The following is a 19382-nucleotide window of genomic DNA, read 5'->3' as shown; positions in this document are numbered from 1 at the left end:
TTCACTATTGCAGTTTGAGTCTTTGAGATCCCCAGTAGGCAAGCTCAGCCTAAATACAAAGCTTAGAGATAGTATGGTGGTAGTAGTGTTGCACCTAGTCATGGCCTAGAGCCTCCACTTCCTAGATTCAATCTTGCAATAAATAAAATTTCTAGATCTAACTATCTTTTATCAAGCAAAAGGGCTGGCTTCTGTTACTAATAGAGGCAAAGGCTTAGAAAATTCAGAAACAAAGACTTGACAACAGAACCTCAATTTATCTTTTATTAGAAGCTAGCAGTGGTAAGTTTAATTTTACATGGCATTGATAATTGATTACATGTTAGTGTACATGAGAGTGTTTTTTTAGGGATTACAAGATGCACAAAATACAATTCTCCATCAAAGAAAGTATCTAGTTCTTTCTTTCAAGAATCATGAATAACAAGTGTTTGCTAGAGGAAGAGCAGCCTATATCTTCTATGTGAAAGTGGATAATAAAGTAGCAAAATGCAGCCTTTTTTCATTTTCCTTTTGACACAAATTGATATTTAAAGTAAATAAACGAAAATGAAAGTGCCCCTACAATTATTAGAGTACGCATTTGGAATTAAGAAAAATTGAAATTTAGAATAAATAAAATGAAAATGAAAGTAACCCTATTTTTTTTTTTTTTAAAGAGCTACCTATGGTATTTGCTCTTGATGATAACTCTTTATCATCAGACCAAAACATCAATCAGTTTTTGGTATGGGCGGGGATTGAATTACAGATATCTTATATAACTATCAGAAACTTTACCAGTTGAATTAACTAGAACCCAGCTCCTATAATTATTAGGGTTTAGCATTAGAAATTTGCAACAACTTTAAGAAAATTAGACTTATAAATATACAGCATATTTTTAATGAAATTTGTGAAAACAGAGGCTGAAAAGCTCTTAAAAAACTAGAGGTTGAAGACTAGGAGAGAACAAGAAAGAGATATTTCTGCATTCTATATATACTGTCTTGCATTGATTTCATTATCACAACATATTAAAAATCAATACAAGACGGTATATATAGCTTATCAAAAAAAAAAAAAGAAGGGTATATAGTAAATATAGATTACAGAATCTGAGCAAAAGAAAATGACCTGATAACTTAAAGTAGTTACGCTATGACTAGCCGTTAGAGTCGGTTAAAAACTGATTCCACCATTTATGAGTTATGACAGTGTCCATGTACGTTTAATGAAACGGCATCGTCTGGTGGATTAAACTTAGGCTAGGGCTGTGTATGACACGGATCCAATATGTTGACGGCCCAAGCTTGAAACGGCAGTGTTTAAGTCGTCATTGTTATGCGTCAGGACTCAGGAGTATTCAGATATTCTTAATTTGGCATATTATAATTTGGAATATTAGCAGGGTACGCTTGTGATAACATTTAATAACACTACTAGTGTGAATCAAATTTTCTGTTTTCATGAGATATTTGGATTCAAGAAAAATATACGATCAAGAATTTGAGGTTTCATATATTGGTGGAAAAAATTACATTTTTTCACTCTAAATTATATATTATTTTACACTTTGCCTTATAGATGATCAAAATGCATAATTGACCCTCAAATTTTAATTTTGTAACAATTAACCCCTGCCGTTGGCTTTTGGGATTAAGTCTAAAAGAATTTAGTATTAAAAGACTAATTTAACCCTTCCTCCAAAAAAGAACAATTTTCTTAATACTTTGTACAACAATAAAGTTGGGTTAGTTTCTACTAGTTTTTATCTAAGCCCATTACTTTTTTATTTACTATATTGACAATTGTGAATTTTTTTATGAAATTTTTGTCTCTGAAGATATTGTATTAGAATTAGGTTTTGTAGATCAAAGTTTTTGTTCCTATAATTATTCAAGTAGCATCGGTTTTCTTTTTCCTTTTACTAACACCAAATAATTTAGGACAAATTATTATAAACTCACTTGTGATTTGGTTTGTTTTCGCCTTACCCACTCATAATTTAAAACTTGACACTATATCCAATTGAGATTACCTCTGTTTGTCTCCTATATCCCACCTTATCACTTTTACTGCTAAATACACACAAAAAAAACGTAACAAAATTATATAAAATAAAATAAAAACACAAAAACAAGATCAAAAAATTGATTTCTGTAAAAATATATGGAAGCTTCAATGAGAGGTCTTTCTTTCATTTGTGCATGGGGAGCAGTTGTGATTCCCCGTTATCCATCCCATTATATTTTTTTCCAAAGCTTAGAAGTATTTTTCTCTGGGATTGTGCAAATCTGCATTCCCTAGCTGGAATTCAGAATAAATCTCACATCCTTTAAGGCCTTGGATCAGGGATTGTCCTAATTAGCTAGTATCTTTTCCTAAGGGTGGATTGCCACCCCAAACTGACATCTGATGATGCCAAAAATATCACCAGTAAGCTGCAAGCACTCCCCAAACCAAAGGAACACCTGCAAAAAGAAAATAGAAAACCTAAAGGAGAGCACCGGTGTGGCGCCGGCCAAAAACCCTCCGAAGGTCAAGTTAGAATCTTTTTCTTAACCCTAGAGTGCCAGAGTTGAGTTAATCATGCGTACCTTCATTTGTGAGAGTTTCGGTGTGTTTATAATGATGTAGGGTTAGCGTCCACACCCCAATTACAAAGTCCTTTCCTTCTAGGATTAGAACTCTTTCCTTTCAAATACCTTTTATCAAGGCGAAACGTGCGGTGCAAGAATTCCTCTAATGCACGTTTTATGTGGAGAATAATGAAGGCCACATCAGCCCTAATTACATGGCGTGGACCCTTATTTAAAACTTCTTGAAAATAATCTTGGTAGGTTGATCCCCGTCGTGTATCCCTCCGTCAACTGTGGATCCGTCATAATTGGACATGTTAAATATTCGTCAACCTAAAGTAATTGTCCCTACCGAGTTGGTCCGTCAAGATCACTTTTATTCCCCTTCAGTTGCCCCCTCATTTCATTAGATCTTCACTTATCCTTTGCGGTCTCATGGAATGACGGTTAGCTATGACACTCGTGTTTTTGACGGACAGGCTGGAATGTTATCATAAATGCATAGGGACACGTGGGGGTACTTTACTGGTTGTTTGCTGGAAACGATGCGTCTCTTCGTTTACCGCGTCGTTCCCTCTATATATATTACCCATTGTTTTCATTTTTACACTTTTAGAGAATTTCCTGCAGTTCAAAGTGCAACCGTCCACCTTGTTCAAAGAGAAACCGTCCTCCTTGTTTGATCCGTCGCATTTATTCATTGTCTACCTGTAAGTTCCTTCTTTTTACTTGCTCAGTTTTTAATTTTTTACTTCGCATGTTGGTCCTGTCGTCGGTACAGATCTAGAGTCTTAGGTTTCCTTTACCCGTCATCTGTAGGTGTCAGATGTCTAGTGAGGCGTCAAGTAGTCAGTCCTATGCTCGCGAGGGAGCGGGCTACAAAGAGGTGTTCCCGTCAGGTCAAGCAAACCAAGACACCTCCAGCGGGGAGAGGGAACCGTCAACTAGCTCTCCTTCCTATGTGGAAGATGAAGGGCAGAATGGGGACGGGTCAGAGTATGACTCGACCGACGACCTAGATGGTGTAGATCCACCGGTCCAATCCGTCATAGGCGCGGATGGTTTCAGAGAATTCTTCCTGCTCCCCTTGTGGACAGTGAACGACTTCGTATCAACCATCAAGCCAGCGCACTTCAATACGTTAAGGCAAAAGTACCAAATACCCGACACCATATCCATCCATCTTCCATTCAAATAAGAGAAATGTTATTATTATGGTCTTGAAGACGTTGGGGTTTACGAGCAAATGCTAAAAGCTGGCCTCCGTTTTCCCCTTAGTGCATTACACCGTCGTCTTCTCCAATATCTGGGTCTGGTCGTCACCCAGATTTCACCGAATGCATGGAGAGTTTTCCTGAGTGTCGAGGTGTTGTACGGTGTCATGTCCGACGGAGCGAGACGATTAACTGTGGAAGAATTCTTTCATTGTTACCGTCCGTCCGAGATTACCAAATCAAGGGGCATGTACAGCTTTATGCCGAGGAGTCCGGTACTTAGGCTGGTGTCCGAGACCCCGGACTCCAATCCTAACTGGAAGGGTCGGTACTTCTTCCTTCGGGGAGACAACTGGATGTGTCGTCCAGGTGACGACGACTACATGCCGGTAGATAAAACATGGGGGATAATGCCCCCGTCTGGTATGATCCCGTCTTCTTATCAACCATCATACCTTTCTATGGATTTATTCTTAACACATTTTTTTTTTAAACAGCGAGGGACTGTCCACCAATTACGACCTAGCAGTTTGGCTTTTTGGAGAGAATTTTTCAAAAAACTAAGTTGTTAGAAAGGACCTGGTCGAAGCTCGTCACTTTAGATACGCTGCACTAGTACTGTGACGGTCCTGAACCCACACCCGCAGCCTGTCGATACGACGCAAGAGTACGCAAACGTAAGTTCTGGAATCCTTCCGTCGTTACTCTAATTTCTTGCCGCTTTTTTAACCGTCTTCTTTTGCAAAAATGGACGATGCCAGGGGATGGGCTATTATCAAGCAGCAGGCAGCCAAGAAGAAACAAGGAGGTGACGCTCCCAAGACAGATCCGTCTCACCCGGCCACTAAGAGACCTTCTTCTGATAAGTGGGACCGTCACAGCAAGAAACAGAAGCTAGTGACGGGTTTACCTTCCGGAACGGCCGGAATTTTTCTTTCCAGTATGCAAACCGGTACCAGGATACCCAACGTTCCACCTCGGGCCAGATTTCAGGCCATTCCGGTCCATTCCGGCCAATTCCGGCCGAGATGTGAATTCCAGCCGGTACATGATTTGGCCTATGGAAAAAAAAATTATTATTTGATGGCTAATATTATGTTATAAATTTTGTTGGCTTATTAGTTATTAATTATTATAGGCTTATGTAATGAGTAATGACTTGTTATAAATCTTCTTATTATTTGATGTTGTATTGATGTTTAAGACTTAAGAGTTAAGACTAAATGATTTGTATTATTTGAAATTTAGTTATTTATTTATTAGAATTGACAATTTTATGTTTTACAAGAATATATATAATTTAATTTTTTGGAACCCGAAACACCTTAAAATGGTACGCCGAAATCGGCTGGTACCGAAATATTCCATTCTACTGGACAAACCGAAACGGGGTCCGAAACGGTATTAATAACAATGGGTGAGACTACCTTCCAAGCTGGGGATAGGCAAGGGTAAGGGCCTAATGACTAACCCAAACCCCATCAAGGAAAAGCCCCCTCGTCCTGCTCTGGGAAGATCCCCAATATGCTCTCCGTCGTATTGGGTCCATTATAACGGACGAGGACTATGAAGACCTTGGAAATCATGCTACTGAGGCTATGGGCGAGACATGTTTGTTTAGCTTAACCCAGGTTAGTGTCCGTCATATGTTTGTTCAGACATGTTTACTCTGTCTTGTTCCTTTAGGCCTTAAACTAATTTATCGGAATTGGTGCAGGGGGTACTTATGGCCAAAGGCTTGATGGACCGTTGCCTGGCCCAAGAGAGAGCTCTTGAACGGGTCCGTGCCAAGGCAAAGGCGACGGCAGAGAAACTTGACGAACTAAAGCTTTAGAGGGTCCGTCATGAGAATAAGTTGAAACTATCCGAGCAGGTCCATGAGAACTTGGAAAAAGAGGTGGAGTTGCTGAGGGAGACGGTCAAATCCATTGACGACAAGGTTCATCAGGCGAAGGTTGAAGCTGTCAGAGAATACCGTGACTCCGACTCCCTTCTAGCTGAGCTTGGCTCCTCTTTTAGTGACGGATTTGACGACTATCTCCGTTAGGTGAAGGCTTCATACCCTGACTTGAACCTAGCTCACATCAACATTGATGCTGAGGCCCAGTCCCCTGCTCGCACCGTTGACTCTGAAGGCGACGAAGAACTTTTTGGTGAAGTTCCTGGTGATGACGGGGTCACCAAAGCTGAAAAAGAAACTGCCGTCGCCGACACCAACTAGCCAGTGACAAAAGGCCCTGAGAACAAAGAAGAGACCGTCGTGGTCCAAGACTAATGTAGATTTCATTGTAAACGAAAACAATTTGTTATTGTCTTCTATTAACTTTATTTTGGTGACGTGTATGATTTTCTCTTTTTATAATCCGTTCATTGTGTGAACTTTACTGTATTTTCATCTGGACTTAATGCATTTTCATCTTTCTTTAGAGGATCCGTCCACTTATTTGGATTATCCGTCACTATGTATACTTCGTAGATATTCATCCATTTTGGACGATCCGTCCACTATCTGGACTTTAAATATTTTCATCCTTTTAAGATGATCCGTCCACTGTATGGACTGGTAGATATTCATCCTTTTGGGATGATCCGTCCGCTACGTGGACTGGTGGATATTCATCCTTTTGGGATGATCCGTTCACTCTACTGAATTGGTAGATATTCATCCTTTTGGGATGATCCGTCCACTGTGTGGACTTGACAGAGTTTCATCCTGGCTAGATGATCCGTCCACTGTGTGGACTTGGTAGAGTTTCATCCTAGTTGGATGATCCATCCACTATGTGGACTTGGTAAAGTTTCATCCTTTTGGGATGATCCGTCCACTATGTGGACTTAGTAGAGTTTGATCCTTTTGGGAGAATCCGTCCACTGTGTGGGCTGAGTAGAGTTTGATCCTTTTGGGAGGATCCGTCCACTGTGTGGACTTAGTAGAGTTTGAGCAAAAACACATTTGATACGTTTTAAATAAAACTCATCTTATTATGACATACTGGTAGACTATATTATTTATGGAAAATAAAAAACTTTGCATTTAACAAGTTATAACTGTTAAAAAATAAACTGGAAACGAGGAGGTGGATGTTGCTGTTGTCTTTGTCCTTCGTCTACTGGTAGTATTTCTTCAGGTGTTCTGTGTTCCACGGATGGCTCAGCTTTCTTCCGTCTAATGTCTTTAAGTAGTATGTTCCTTTCCTATGCCATGAAATAATTCTGTATGGTCCTTCCCAGTTAGGACCCAGTTTTCCTTGGGAGGCATCCTTTGTAGCGCCGAGTACTTTTCGTAAGACCAGATCCCCCACCTGGAAATCCCTGTGCCTAACCTTGGAGTTGTAGTGTTTTGCCATCATTTCTTGGTATCACGCTAGCCTTTGTGCAGCTGTTGCCCTGACTTCATTTACAAGGTCAAGTTGTAAACACAAAGCTTCGTCGTTCTTGCTCTCATCGTAGCTTTCCACACAATAGCTTGTTAATCCTACCTCTGCCGGTATGAGGGCTTCAGTACCATACGCCAATCGAAACGGTGTCTCTCCTGTCGGCGTTCTCGCCGTTGTCCTGTATGCCCATAAAAAACTTGGTAATTTGTCCGGCCATATGCCCTTTGCCCCCTCGAGCCGGGTCTTGATGATCTTCAACAAAGACCAGTTCGTTACTTCAACTTGTCCGTTGGCCTGCAGGTGGGCGGGTGATGAGTAGTGATTTTTTATTCCAAGCTGAGAACAAAAGTCTCTGAGTATGCCATTGTCGAATTGTTTCCTGTTGTCTGAAACAAGCACCCTCGAAATTCCATATCTGCAAATAATACTTCTCCACACAAAACTACGGATGTTTCTCTCCGTGATAGTAGCCAGAGCTTCTGCTTCCACCCATTTGGTGAAGTAATCAATACCAACCACTAAGAACTTCAGCTGCCTCACCGTTGTTGGGAATGGACCCATGATGTCTAACCCCCATTACACAAACGGCCATAGAGCCGTCATAGGGGTAAGTTCTTCCGTTGGCTGCCTAATGAAGTTGCCAAATCGTTGACATTTGTCGCAAGCTCTAACGTATGTATGGGCATCCTTTTGCATTGTTGGCCAGTAGTACCCTACTCGGAGTAACTTGTGCACTAAAAATCTTGATCCAGAATGGTTTCCACAAACTCCTTCGTGGACCTCGCTCATCACATAGTCTGCTTCTCCGGGGCCGAGGCATCTTAGATATGGTCAGGAGAATCCTCTTTTGTATAGGACGTCTTTAATCAAGACGAACCGGGCAGCTTTAACCTTCAACTTCCTTGCGTCTTCTTTGTTGTTGGGCAGCTTGCCTTCCTTGAGATATGCCATAATTGGAGCCGTCCAACAACACTCATTGCTTACCTCCTGCATGCTAATGTCATCTAATAATGATGAAAGCTAGACAAAGGACGATACCTGTTCAGGGATGATCATGGGTTCGGCCGAAGCTGCCTTTGCGAGTCGGTCTGCTTCTTGGTTCTCCTCCCTAGGGATTTGGATCAGTGTGAATTGGAGGTCATTTGTTCGACCCTTCACTTCCCCAAGGTACCTTTTCATCCTCTCATTCTTGCAATCATAGCTCCCATTAATCTGACTGGCCATGATTTGAGAATCAGAGTAGACTACCACCCTCTTAACTCCTGCCGCTATCGCAAGCTCTAATCCTGCAACCAAGGCCTCGTATTCCGCTTCGTTGTTAGTAGTGGTGAAGTTCAGACGAATCATGCATTCAATCTTGTTTCCTTCCAGGGTGTGGAGTAAAACTCCAACACCCCCAGCGTGCTTATTGGAAGTTCCGTCTATATGAATCCTCCATATGGGCGTGTCTTCTGCCCCCTGCTCCTTTGTGGTAGTGAATTCGGCAACGAAGTCCGCCAGTATCTGTCCTTTCACTGCCGTCCGCGGCTGATATTGGATATCGAATTCACTTAGCTCGATTGCCCATAATGCCATCCGTCCAGCAGCTTCAGGATTGCTCATTGCTCTCCGCAAGGGTTTATCTATCAAGACATTTATGGTATGGGCTTGGAAGTATGGCTTTAGCTTCTGAGCCGCAATCACAAGAGCAAATGCAAGTTTTTCTATCTGCGGTTATCTTTCTTCTGCTCTTCTTAGTGCCCGGCTTATAAAGTACACGGGCTTTTGTACCTTTCCTTCTTCTCTAATGAGAGCTACACTAACTGCGGCTGAGGAAACGGCAAGGTATAGGAACAATTCTTCCCCCGGCATAGATGGGTTAAGCAACGGCGGAGCGGAGAGATATATCTTTAACTCTTCAAATGCCTTTTGGCACTTGTCTGTCCATTCGAATGATCTCCTCAGTGTTCGGAAGAATGGGAGGCATTTGTCCGTCACTCTTGATACGAACCTGTTTAAGGTTGCTATCTTCCCGGTCAAGCTTTGTACTTCCTTTACCATCCTTGGAGGAGATAGTTCCATAATCGCCTTTACTTTCTCTGGGTTGACTTCAATGCCCCTCTAGGATACCATAAATCCCAAGAATTTTCCTGCGGTTACACCGAACGCGCATTTGTTCGGATTCAGCTTCATTTTGTACATCCGAAGAGTATTGAAAGTCTCCTGGAGGTCCCTTAGATAATCAGACACCTTTACACTTTTTACCAACATATCGTCCACGTAAACCTCCACGTTTCTGCCAATTTGGTGCGCGAACATTTTGTTCATCAATCTCTGATACGTGGCTCCTGCGTTTTTAAGCCCGAAAGGCATTACCTTATAGCAAAAAAGCCCCTGGCTTGTTACAAATGAGGTTTTTTCCTGATCAGTCTTATCCAATTTGATTTGATTGTAATCGGAGAAGGCATCTATGAAGCTCAAAAGTTCATGTCTTGCAGTGGAGTCTACCAGGGTGTTAATGCGTGGGAGTGGGTAACTGTCCTTAGGGCAGGCTCTATTCAGATCCGTGAAGTCGACACACATTCTCCACTTCCCATTGGACTTCTTTACCATTACTACATTTGCCAACCAATCAGGGTAATATACCTCGCGTATGAAGTCTGCATCTTGTAGCTTCTGCACTTCTTCTGCTATGGCTCGATCTCGTTCGGGGGCGAACACTCGCTTTTTTTGTCGAACTGGAGAGAAAGAAGGTGACACGTTCAACCTGTGAACTATGACTGTTGGATCTATTCCCGGCATGTCCTCGTGACTTCATGCAAAAACATCTTGGTTTTCTTTAAGGAATAATGCGAGCACTTGTCGGACTTTTTGGTCGACGAGGGTGCCGATTCTGGTTGTTCGGTCAGGCCTAGAATCATCTAGTTGTACTTCTTCCAATTTTTCCACCGGTTCTGCCACTGTTCTCTGTTCCTCGATGTTCATTGCCTGTTGGTGGTCGTCCATTTCCATCATGGCGACGTAACATTCTCGTGCAGCCACCTGATTTCCCCGCAGCTTTCCAACTCCGTATTCGGTGGGAAATTTGATCATTAGATGGTAGGTAGAGGTGACAGCCTTCCATGCATTGACAGTGGGTTGTCCGAGGATGGCATTATACGCTGAAAAGCAATCAACCACAAGAAAAGAAACATTCTTGGTTATTTTCTGTGGGTAATCTCCCACCGTCACAGACAACGTGACGATGCCTAAAGGATAGATCCTTGTTCCTCCGAAGCCAACCAGAGATGCATTCATTAGGACTAGTCGTTCTTTAGCAATCCTCATTTGCTGGAATGAGGGGTAATAGAGGATATCTGCTGAACTTCCGTTATCCACCAAAACTCGATGCATGTTGTAGTCCCCTACCCGTATGCTAACCACAAGCGCGTTGTCGTGTGGGTGATGAAGGCGTCATGCATCTTCTTCCGAAAACCCGATGCTGGGGCTATCTCGTGTTGCTTTTAGTGAGGAACCCATCGACTGGACGCTTTGAACCGTCCGCAAGTAGGTCTTTCTGGCCTTTTTGGACGACCCTGCAGAAGTAATGCCCCCTACAATCATCCGCATATGTCCTACAGGTGGTCTGGGACGCTCGTTTTCCCGTCGGGGATTCTGTTCCTAGAGTTGATCCATTCTCTCCTTCCTCACAAACCTCTGCAACCTTCCTTGCCTGATGAGGGCCTTAATTTGTTCCTTCAAGTCATAACAGTCCGTCGTATCGTGGCCATGATCGCCATGAAAACGGCAGTATCTATCTCTTAGCCTCTTGTTTAGATCCCCTTTCAGCTTGCCGGGAAACGTCAAGGTTCCTTCATCTTTGATCTACATTAACACTTGGTCAATAGGGGTTGTGAGGGGGGTGAAGTTCGTAAATCTTCCCATAGGCGGTTGGGGTCGACGATCTTCCCGTCGTTCTCTTGTCCTTGCCATTTTTTGTCCTTTGTCCGGTTGTGCATCTTCCTGTCTTTCCCTCTTTCTGGGCTTGTCCTCTCGAGCTAGCAAGGCATCCTCTGCGTTCATATACTTCGTCGCCCTGTAAAACACATCGGACATAGTCTTTGGGTCATTCTTGTATAGAGAAAACAAGAACTTACCCTTTCGTAGCCTGTTTGTGAACGCTGCCACAAGTATCTTGTCATCTGCCTCGTCTATCGAGAGGGCCTCCTTGTTAAAGCGGCCTATGTATGATCTTAATGTCTCGTCTTCTCGTTGCCTAATATTCAACAGACACGTAGTAGACTTCTTATGCTGGTGACTCCCGATAAAGTGTGATACGAACTGTGCACCTAATTCCTTAAAAGTGTTGATGGAATTAGGTGTCAGCTTCTTGTACCAGTCTCTCACCGGGCCTTTCAAAGTGGTGAGAAAAGCCCTACACATGATTTCGTCCGGTATGCCCTGAAGATGCATTAGGGTCCTGAAAGATTCCAGGCGATCCAATCGGTCCTTGGATCCGTCGTAATTCTCCACGTGAGGCGTGCGAAACTTTGGAGGGAGGGGGCATGAATTTACGAGCGCTGTGAAAGGCGAATCTGTTCTATGGACTAGGTCGTCCAGGTCACTGGAGACTCGTCCTCTAAGGGCGTTCATCATCACATCCATACGTTCCCTTATCTCCTGCATCTCAGCTACTATGTGAGTCGGCAAGGTGTCCGAGACGGATGGTCGGTTGGTCTCCTGCCACTCCGGTCTAGTCGGAGCGTTGCTACCCTCAGGCCCTTCCGCGTTCCTTCCTTTCGGACTGGCACCTTCCTGGTCTTCCTCAGGTGCACTTTGATGTGCATTCCTTTGTCGCAGTTACTCTTCTAAGTCATGATTCTGCTTGGTGAAGCGCTCAACCGCCGCTGCAAGCATTTGGACTTGCCTCTCTAGAGTTGTGGCGTGCGGCTCGTCGCCTTGATTGTTGGTTGTTGTCATCGATCGAGTGAGTACCATGCAACTTTTTGTCTTAGGAATAGAACAAAGGCTAAATGCTCAGTTTCCCATAAACGGTGCCAACTGATGATGCCGAAAAAATCACCAGTAAGCTGCAAGCACTCCCCAAACTGAAGGAACACCTGCAAAAAGAAAATAGAAGACCTAAAAGAGAGCACAGGTGTGGCGCTAGCCAAAAACCCTTCGAAGGTCAAGTTAGAATCTTTTTCTTAACCCTAGAGTGCCAAAGTTGAGTTAATCATGCGTACCTTCATTTGTGAGAGTTTCGGTGTATTTATAATGATGTAGGGTTAGCGTCCACGCCCCAATTACGAAGTCCTTTCCTTCTAGGATTAGAACTCTTTTCTTTCGAATACCTTTTATCAAGGCGAAACGTGCGGTACAAGAATTCCTCTTATGCACGTTTTATGTGGAGAATAATGAAGGCCACGTCAACCCTAATTACATAGCGTGGACCCTTATTTAAAACTTCTTGAAAATAATCTTGGTAGTTTGATCCCCGTCGTGTATCCCTCCGTCAACTGTGGATCCGTCATACTTGGACATGTTAAATATTCGTCAACCTAAAGTAATCGTCCCTACCGGGTTGGTCCGTCAAGATCACTTTTATTCCCCTTCAACATCCATTGGGTTCTCCAATTGCAAGAATCTTAAGGAACTGCCTCATTAGTTGCACACACTCAATCCTCTGCATTCAATGTTTATAAATAATTGTCCAAAAGTTGTATCACTTTCAGAAAGAAGGTTTGCCTTCGAAACTAAGTGTACTTGGTATCACTTTCTGCAACAAACTCATGCTCAGCAATGAGTGGGGTTTGCATGAGCTTGCATGTCTTAGTCGGTTGGAGATTGAAGGCGGATGTAAAAACATGGTGTCATTTCCAGGAGAGAATTTACTACCGAACAATCTCAAATATCTGAACTACAAGGGGCTTCAAGTCATTGGAGATTAGCTGCTGTAACAAACTCCGATCCTTGCCAGAAGAGGGTCTTCCGTCCTCGCTGTCTTTTATCTACATCAAATAGTGTTCTTTGTTGAAACCAAAACTCCAAAATAAGACTGAAAATGATTGGCCCAATATATCTCACATTGCTCGTATAGAAATTGATGAGGAAATAATCTTATAAGCAAGTCTTTCAGCAAGGTACCTTTTCTACACTTAAATTGATGACAATTTGAATTGCTAGACATCAATTCAATTTACTGTACATTGTGATATAGTTATTGCACTTACTAATAATCTTTTCTTTCTATGCTGCCTAATCTTGGGCTATTTTGAAGACTAGTTAGGCCAACAACATTGCTCAAGTTTCTACATTAAGTTCATCTGCAATTATTCATGTTCTTTTGTTTTGAGATCAATCAATAGTACATTGTTGCGGGCTTCAAACTCTAATTTTTTATGAACATGTTTGAAGAATTTATTACAATTTCTGAGGATTAAGTGCCTTCAGATCAAAGTGGTGTTCTTATATGGGGGAATTATACGGTTCGAAGAAGGCTAACAATTTGGGGTGGATGTCTTTAAAGAACTGGTTTGTGCTATATCTTGGAATTGAAAGATGCACATGTATATAAGTTTTTTATTTTTTTTTTAATGGGAATACATGTATATATATATTTGTGGTATATCTTTTTTTTTTTTTTTTTTTTAGAGTTTCAACCTATAGCGTCCGCTCCTGATAATAGCTCTTTATTATTAGACCAAGACACCAATTAGTTTTTGGTGTAGGCGGAGATTGAATCCCAGATATCTTATACAACCATAAGAGATTTTACCAGCTAAGCTAACTGGAACCTACATATTTGTGGTATATCTTACAATTGAAGAATTAATTTTTCATATAATTTTCATAATATTTTCATATACGCAATCAAACTCTGTAAAATGAAAAAGTTTTACTGGGCTTATTACTTAATTAAGATGCTATTTTTTGAGATTCAGTAAATGCCTTTCTTATACTCTTATGGAGACAAATTCGCATGATTACATGTGTGTTCCTACACTTTCTTTTAAACATTTTTCAATCTGTTTCTAAAAAAAAAAAAACATTTTTTCAATCTCTGTCATCAACGTCACACATGAACCAAGTTCACGTAGCCCATTTAAAGTAATTGGGTCACGAAAAAATTCCTTATAGTCCAATCAGCCTGTAACCCCAGTAGCCAATTTCAACATATATGACTAGGGCCTAGTCACAGCAACAACCCGCTTGTAGCCCAGGTCAGCAAGCCCAAGTTGTTGTTACTATTATTTTTTTTTTTAGTAAGAGTAATGTTACCGTCACAAACTATTTTATAACATTTTTACAAATTTTTGATGCGGTCAACTTTTTATTGGTTTTCATATAGGCTTACCATTAATATCATTTTTTCATTTATTAACAACTTTTCACTATATCAGCTGTTTGTAAAAACTTTTGTTAAAATATTTGTATCTCTAACATTACTCTTCTGGTAAACCATGGTAGTACACAGGGATTTGGATACAAATTGGAACAATTTAGGTTCTAGACCTTGACAACTCATTTAAAATTTAATTATGGTTAAATTAAACTAGAGTTGGTGAGTTGACAAAACCTACGCCTAGATTTATTCTATTTTGAATCAGGTCATTAAATAGACCCTCTCGAAATGGAGATGATCCAAATCCGTATTATAGGTATCTGTTTCACGTCATGAGTCAGGAGTCATGCACGTTAGGGTGCACTTATGAAGGAAATCATGAAGTCCCACGTACATTAACTATTGATTGAAAGATTGAAAAGTTTATAACGTTAGGCAATTCGTCTTCATTGGATTGTCATTTTGCGCTCACAAGTTTTGCGCTCGCAAAACTTGTGCAAGAGCGTGGTGCAGTCCTATATTTTCATATCATATGGCTGCTACAAAATTGTTTCTATAATATGTCTAAGGCTCCCTTTTGATCGTGGCATTTTCTTCATACTCGATCCTCTCATTTTATAATTTACTTTTGGTATTACAAAACAGAATTGGAAGAAAAATGAAAAATGAATTCATTGATTTGATTACAGTTACAACTTCTATATATATACAACAAGAGAAAGGAAATTATTACTAACTAACTCATAACAGATAAATATAGCTATACTACTTGTAGTTCTCATATAGTACAATGCTATACGACATGTAGCTTAAGTCTCATTTGATTCTTCAATTCTATCTTCACTCAATTTCTTCTTCTTCGTAGACTTGCTCCTAACAGACTCTGCAACTGCAATTGATCTTGATTTGTTATCTTTACACTCCCCCTCAAGATGAAGTGGGGAATGCACATTCAACATATTCATCTTGGATAGCAACTTGTGAAACTAATGTGCACTAAGTGCCTTTGTAAGCAAATCAGCAAGCTGTGATTGAGTCCTAATGTGCAGCAACCTTATTACTCCTTGAACCATTTTGTCTCTCACGACATGGCAGTCAATCTCTATGTGTTTTGTGCGCTCATGGAACACTGGATTGGCTGCAATATGGAGAGCAGATTGACTGTCACTGAATAATAATGCAGCCTTCAGGTGATCAACTTGTATATCTCTTAGTAAACTAAGAATCCACACAATCTCACACACTGCTACTGCCATAGAACGATCCTCAGCTTCTGCAGATGACCTACTCACTGTGTTTTGTTTCTTAGACTTCCAAGAAACTAATGAATCTCCCAAGAACATGCAATAACCAGTTACTAACCTTCTTGTATCAGGGCTAGCAGCCCAATCTGAATCAGCAAAGCCTTTAAGATGTAATTCAGATGCACTTGAGAACAATAACCCTTGTCCTGGACTACCTTTGAGGTACTGCAACACCCTATTTGCTGCAGCCTGATGTGGTTTCCGAGGCTTGGACATAAATTGGCTCAATTTATGAACAACAAAGGTTATATCAGGTCTTGTGATTGTAAGGTACAAGAGCCTATCCACCAACCTTCTATAAGAGCTTGGATTTGTCAACAATTCACCTTGGTACTTACTTAACTTCAGGTTGTGCTCCATGGGGGTTTTGGCTGGTTTACAACCTAGCAAACCTGCATCATTTATCAATTCCAGAGTGTATTTTCTTTGACACAAATGGATGCCTTTCTGTGATCTAGCTATCTCAAGCCCAAGGAAAAACTTCAAATCTCCAAGGTCTTTTAGTTTAAATTGCTGATCTAGAAGAATCTTCAATTTTGCCACAGACTTAGGATTATCACTTGCAATCAAAATATCATCTACATACACCAATAAAGCAATGAAAGACTCTAGTGTTTTCTTGGTGAACAAAGAATAATCTGCCTTAGACTGCCTGAATCCCAACCTCAATAAAGCAGCAGAGAACTTTGCAAACCATTGTCGTGAGGCTTGCTTAAGACCATAGAGAGACTTTTGTAATTTACAAACTACCTCCCCCTTACTGTGGAAGCCAGGTGGTAAAGTCATAAACACTTCCTCATGTAAATCACCATGCAAGAAAGCATTATTGACATCAAGTTGGGAAAGAGACCACCTTTTCACAGTAGTAACAGCCAACAAACATTTCACAAAAACAAGCTTTGCAACAGGGGAGAAAGTTTCTATATAATTAAGACCCTCCTTTTAAGTATAACCCTTGGCAACCAACCTAGCCTTGAACCTCTCCACAGTACCATCAGCTTTATACTTCACCCTATACACCCACTTACAGCCTATGGCTTTCTTACCAGGTGGTAAAGGTTGAAGAGACCAAGTATTATTGGCCTCTAAGGCCTTAATCTCACTAGCCATAGCCTCCCTCCATTTAGGATCAAGAACAGCCTGATCATAATGCTTGGGTTCAACTATAGAAGAAATGGCATTGCAAAAATGTCTATGGATTGAAGAAAGGTTAGCATAGGACAAATAGGAAGAGAGAGGATAAAGGGTACTTGAGGAAGAAGATGAAGCAGGTGGAGCTATAGTAGAGACCTGATTGCAGTGATAAGCTTGTAAATAAGTTGGTTTAGAAGAAGTCCTAGTGGATCGCCTAATAGGAGTTCTAAGAGGAGGAGCTGGGACAACTGGCTCAGCATTAGGCATAGCAGCAGGCACAATTGCTGGCTCAATAATAGGCTCAATAAGAGGCACAATAGCTAGCTCAGCAGCAGCAGGGAACTCAACAATGGGCTCAGCAATTAACACAGGAGCTGAAGGAACATCAGAAGCTGAAGCTGATGCAGGCATGACAGGGGAAGAAGGGTGACCAGAACCAATAAAAGAACAAGGCTCAAAAAAGAAAGGATTAGTGGTGGGAGGAGGCTGAGACGGAACAGAAGGAGAAGAAGATTTAGAAAGGAAAGGAAAAGTAGTCTCATGAAAAATGACATCTCTAGAGATGAAAATGCATCTAGACTTTAAATATAAAAGTTTATACCCTTTGATGTTATAAGGATAACTAATAAAAACACATTCTCTAGCTCTAGGATCAAACTTAGGTCTATGGGCAGCAATGGTTGAAGCAAAGCACAGACAGCCAAAAGACCTAAGAAAAGAGTAAGATGGAGGTTTGTGATAGAGAAGCTCAAAAGGGGTTTTATTATGTAAAACTGAAGAGGGAAGCCTATTGATTAAGAAAACTGCAGTTAGAATGCATTCACCCCAATATGATATAGGTAAATTAGACTGAATCTTCAAAGCTCTAGTAGTTGAAAGTATATGTTGATGCTTTCTCTTCACAACAAAATTTTGTTGTGGAGTATAAGCACAACTCTTTTGATGCAAAATTCCATGAGCAGAAAAGAATTCAGGCATATTAAATTTAGGGGCATTGTCTGATCTTATGATCTTGATACAAGCATTAAATTGAGTCTTAACCATTGCATGAAAAGAAAGTAGGATTGGTCTGACATTAGATTTGGATTTCAAAAGAAACACCCAAGTAGAACGAGTGGCATCATCAACAATGGTTAAAAAATATCTATAACCATCATGAGTAACAACAAAATAAGGACTCCATAGATCAATATGAAGAAGATCAAAAGGAAACTTGGAAATTTCATTATGAGTGGGAAATGGTAATCTTTTCTAATTAGCCAAAGGGCAAACAGTACAAACATCATCACAAGTTTGTGAAAAGGAAGGTAAAGCATCCTTAATGGGCAACAATTTATTATAAGAGGGATGGCCTAACCTAGAATGCCATAACTTTGACATATCAACAACAGAATTGACAATAGGAGTAGAATTGCGGTAAGACAAACACTAAGACAATGAAGGCTGCTTGGATGAAAAAGAACTCAGCTTTCTCTACAACAGGTACAGTCCATGATGCATCTCACCCACTCCAATCGTCCTCCAGCAGGTAAGGTCCTGAATGAAACAAAATTAAGATAGAAAAACAAGACAAAAAGGAAGTTGTTTTGTGAGTTTGCTGACTGACAAAAGGTTAAAAGTAAAACTAGGAACACAAAGAACATTGTGAAGAGTAAATTGAGCAAAAAGTTGTATTGTACCAACATGTGTGACAGTAGCAGACTCACCATTTGGCAAGTTAACAACACAATGAGAGATAGAAGTGATTCTTAAAACATGATTCTCAAAAGCTGTTCTATTTATGACCTTAGCAGAAAAAATGGAATGCTTGGAATCAAACACACCATGAGGCAAAATGTCAATACCTGATAGAGGTGTGGTGGCTGGAGAAGTAAAAGAAACATTGTTAGCCATAGCAACTGAATTCTGAGATTCTTGAGGTGAAGCTCCAATCATAGCAAGAATCTTCTGATATTGATCTGAAGTGAAAGGAAACGGAATCTGTGGCTGTACATGAAGAGATGAATCTTGGGAATCAAGGTGACAAAAACTTGATTAGCCAAAGAAGCTTTGCCTTTGGCTTTGTAACCAGGAGGATATCCGTGGAGTTTGTAACATTTCTCCATAGTATGACCTTGCAAACCATAATGACTACAGATGGGCCTTTCCTTGCCTTTACCCTTGTTGTTCTTGGAACCAATCTTAGCTGCAAGAGCAGTAGACTCCACAAAAGGTCCACATGCCCTGCCTATTGACCTTTGCCTCTCTTCTTGGATCAGCAATGAATACACCTTGTTGATAGGAGGAAGAGGATCCATCAACAAAACCTGACCTCTAATCTGTGCAAAAGATTCATTCAATCCCATAAGCAATTGTAGAAATGATTCTCGATGTTGGAGATCAGCAATCTTGTTATTGACATTGCAAGTGCACTTTCCACATGAGCAAAAAGGAAAAGGACTGAAATTTTGAATTTCATCCCATAGAATGGTGAGCTGAGTGAAGTAATC

The 19382-nt window shown here is 40.9% G+C and overlaps 1 protein-coding gene across 1 annotated transcript; it reads right to left on the bottom strand.

Annotated features, from left to right (window-relative positions):
* Nucleotides 1-7478: 7478 nt before the first annotated feature.
* Nucleotides 7479-9213, bottom strand: LOC142616926 (uncharacterized). Its single transcript, XM_075789668.1, has 3 exons — nucleotides 8923-9213; nucleotides 8401-8820; nucleotides 7479-7538 (listed from the first exon to the last, which is right to left on the bottom strand). Exons 1-3 carry the CDS (start codon nucleotides 9211-9213, stop codon nucleotides 7479-7481), a joined length of 771 nt encoding a protein of 256 aa, XP_075645783.1.
* Between the last annotated feature and the right edge of the window lie 10169 nt (nucleotides 9214-19382).

The sequence above is a fragment of the Castanea sativa genome, chromosome 11 (assembly GCF_040712315.1).
Source record: "Castanea sativa cultivar Marrone di Chiusa Pesio chromosome 11, ASM4071231v1".
NCBI lineage: Eukaryota > Viridiplantae > Streptophyta > Magnoliopsida > Fagales > Fagaceae > Castanea > Castanea sativa.
The sequence above is the reverse complement of the archived record's forward strand: the minus strand, read 5'-3'. Positions and strand labels throughout refer to the sequence as shown.

Bases quoted from the DNA above. Each gene is read 5' to 3' on its own strand.
- LOC142616926 (XM_075789668.1), bottom strand. From the start codon at position 9,213: ATGGAACTATCTCCTCCAAGGATGGTAAAGGAAGTACAAAGCTTGACC. The intron at 8,821-8,922 runs GTACAAAAGCCC...ATTGCGGCTCAG, and splicing joins TCATTAGAGAAGAAGGAAAG to AAGCTAAAGCCATACTTCCA. The intron at 7,539-8,400 runs GTAGTCTACTCT...TGCTTGTTTCAG, and splicing joins CGGCAGGAGTTAAGAGGGTG to ACAACAGGAAACAATTCGAC.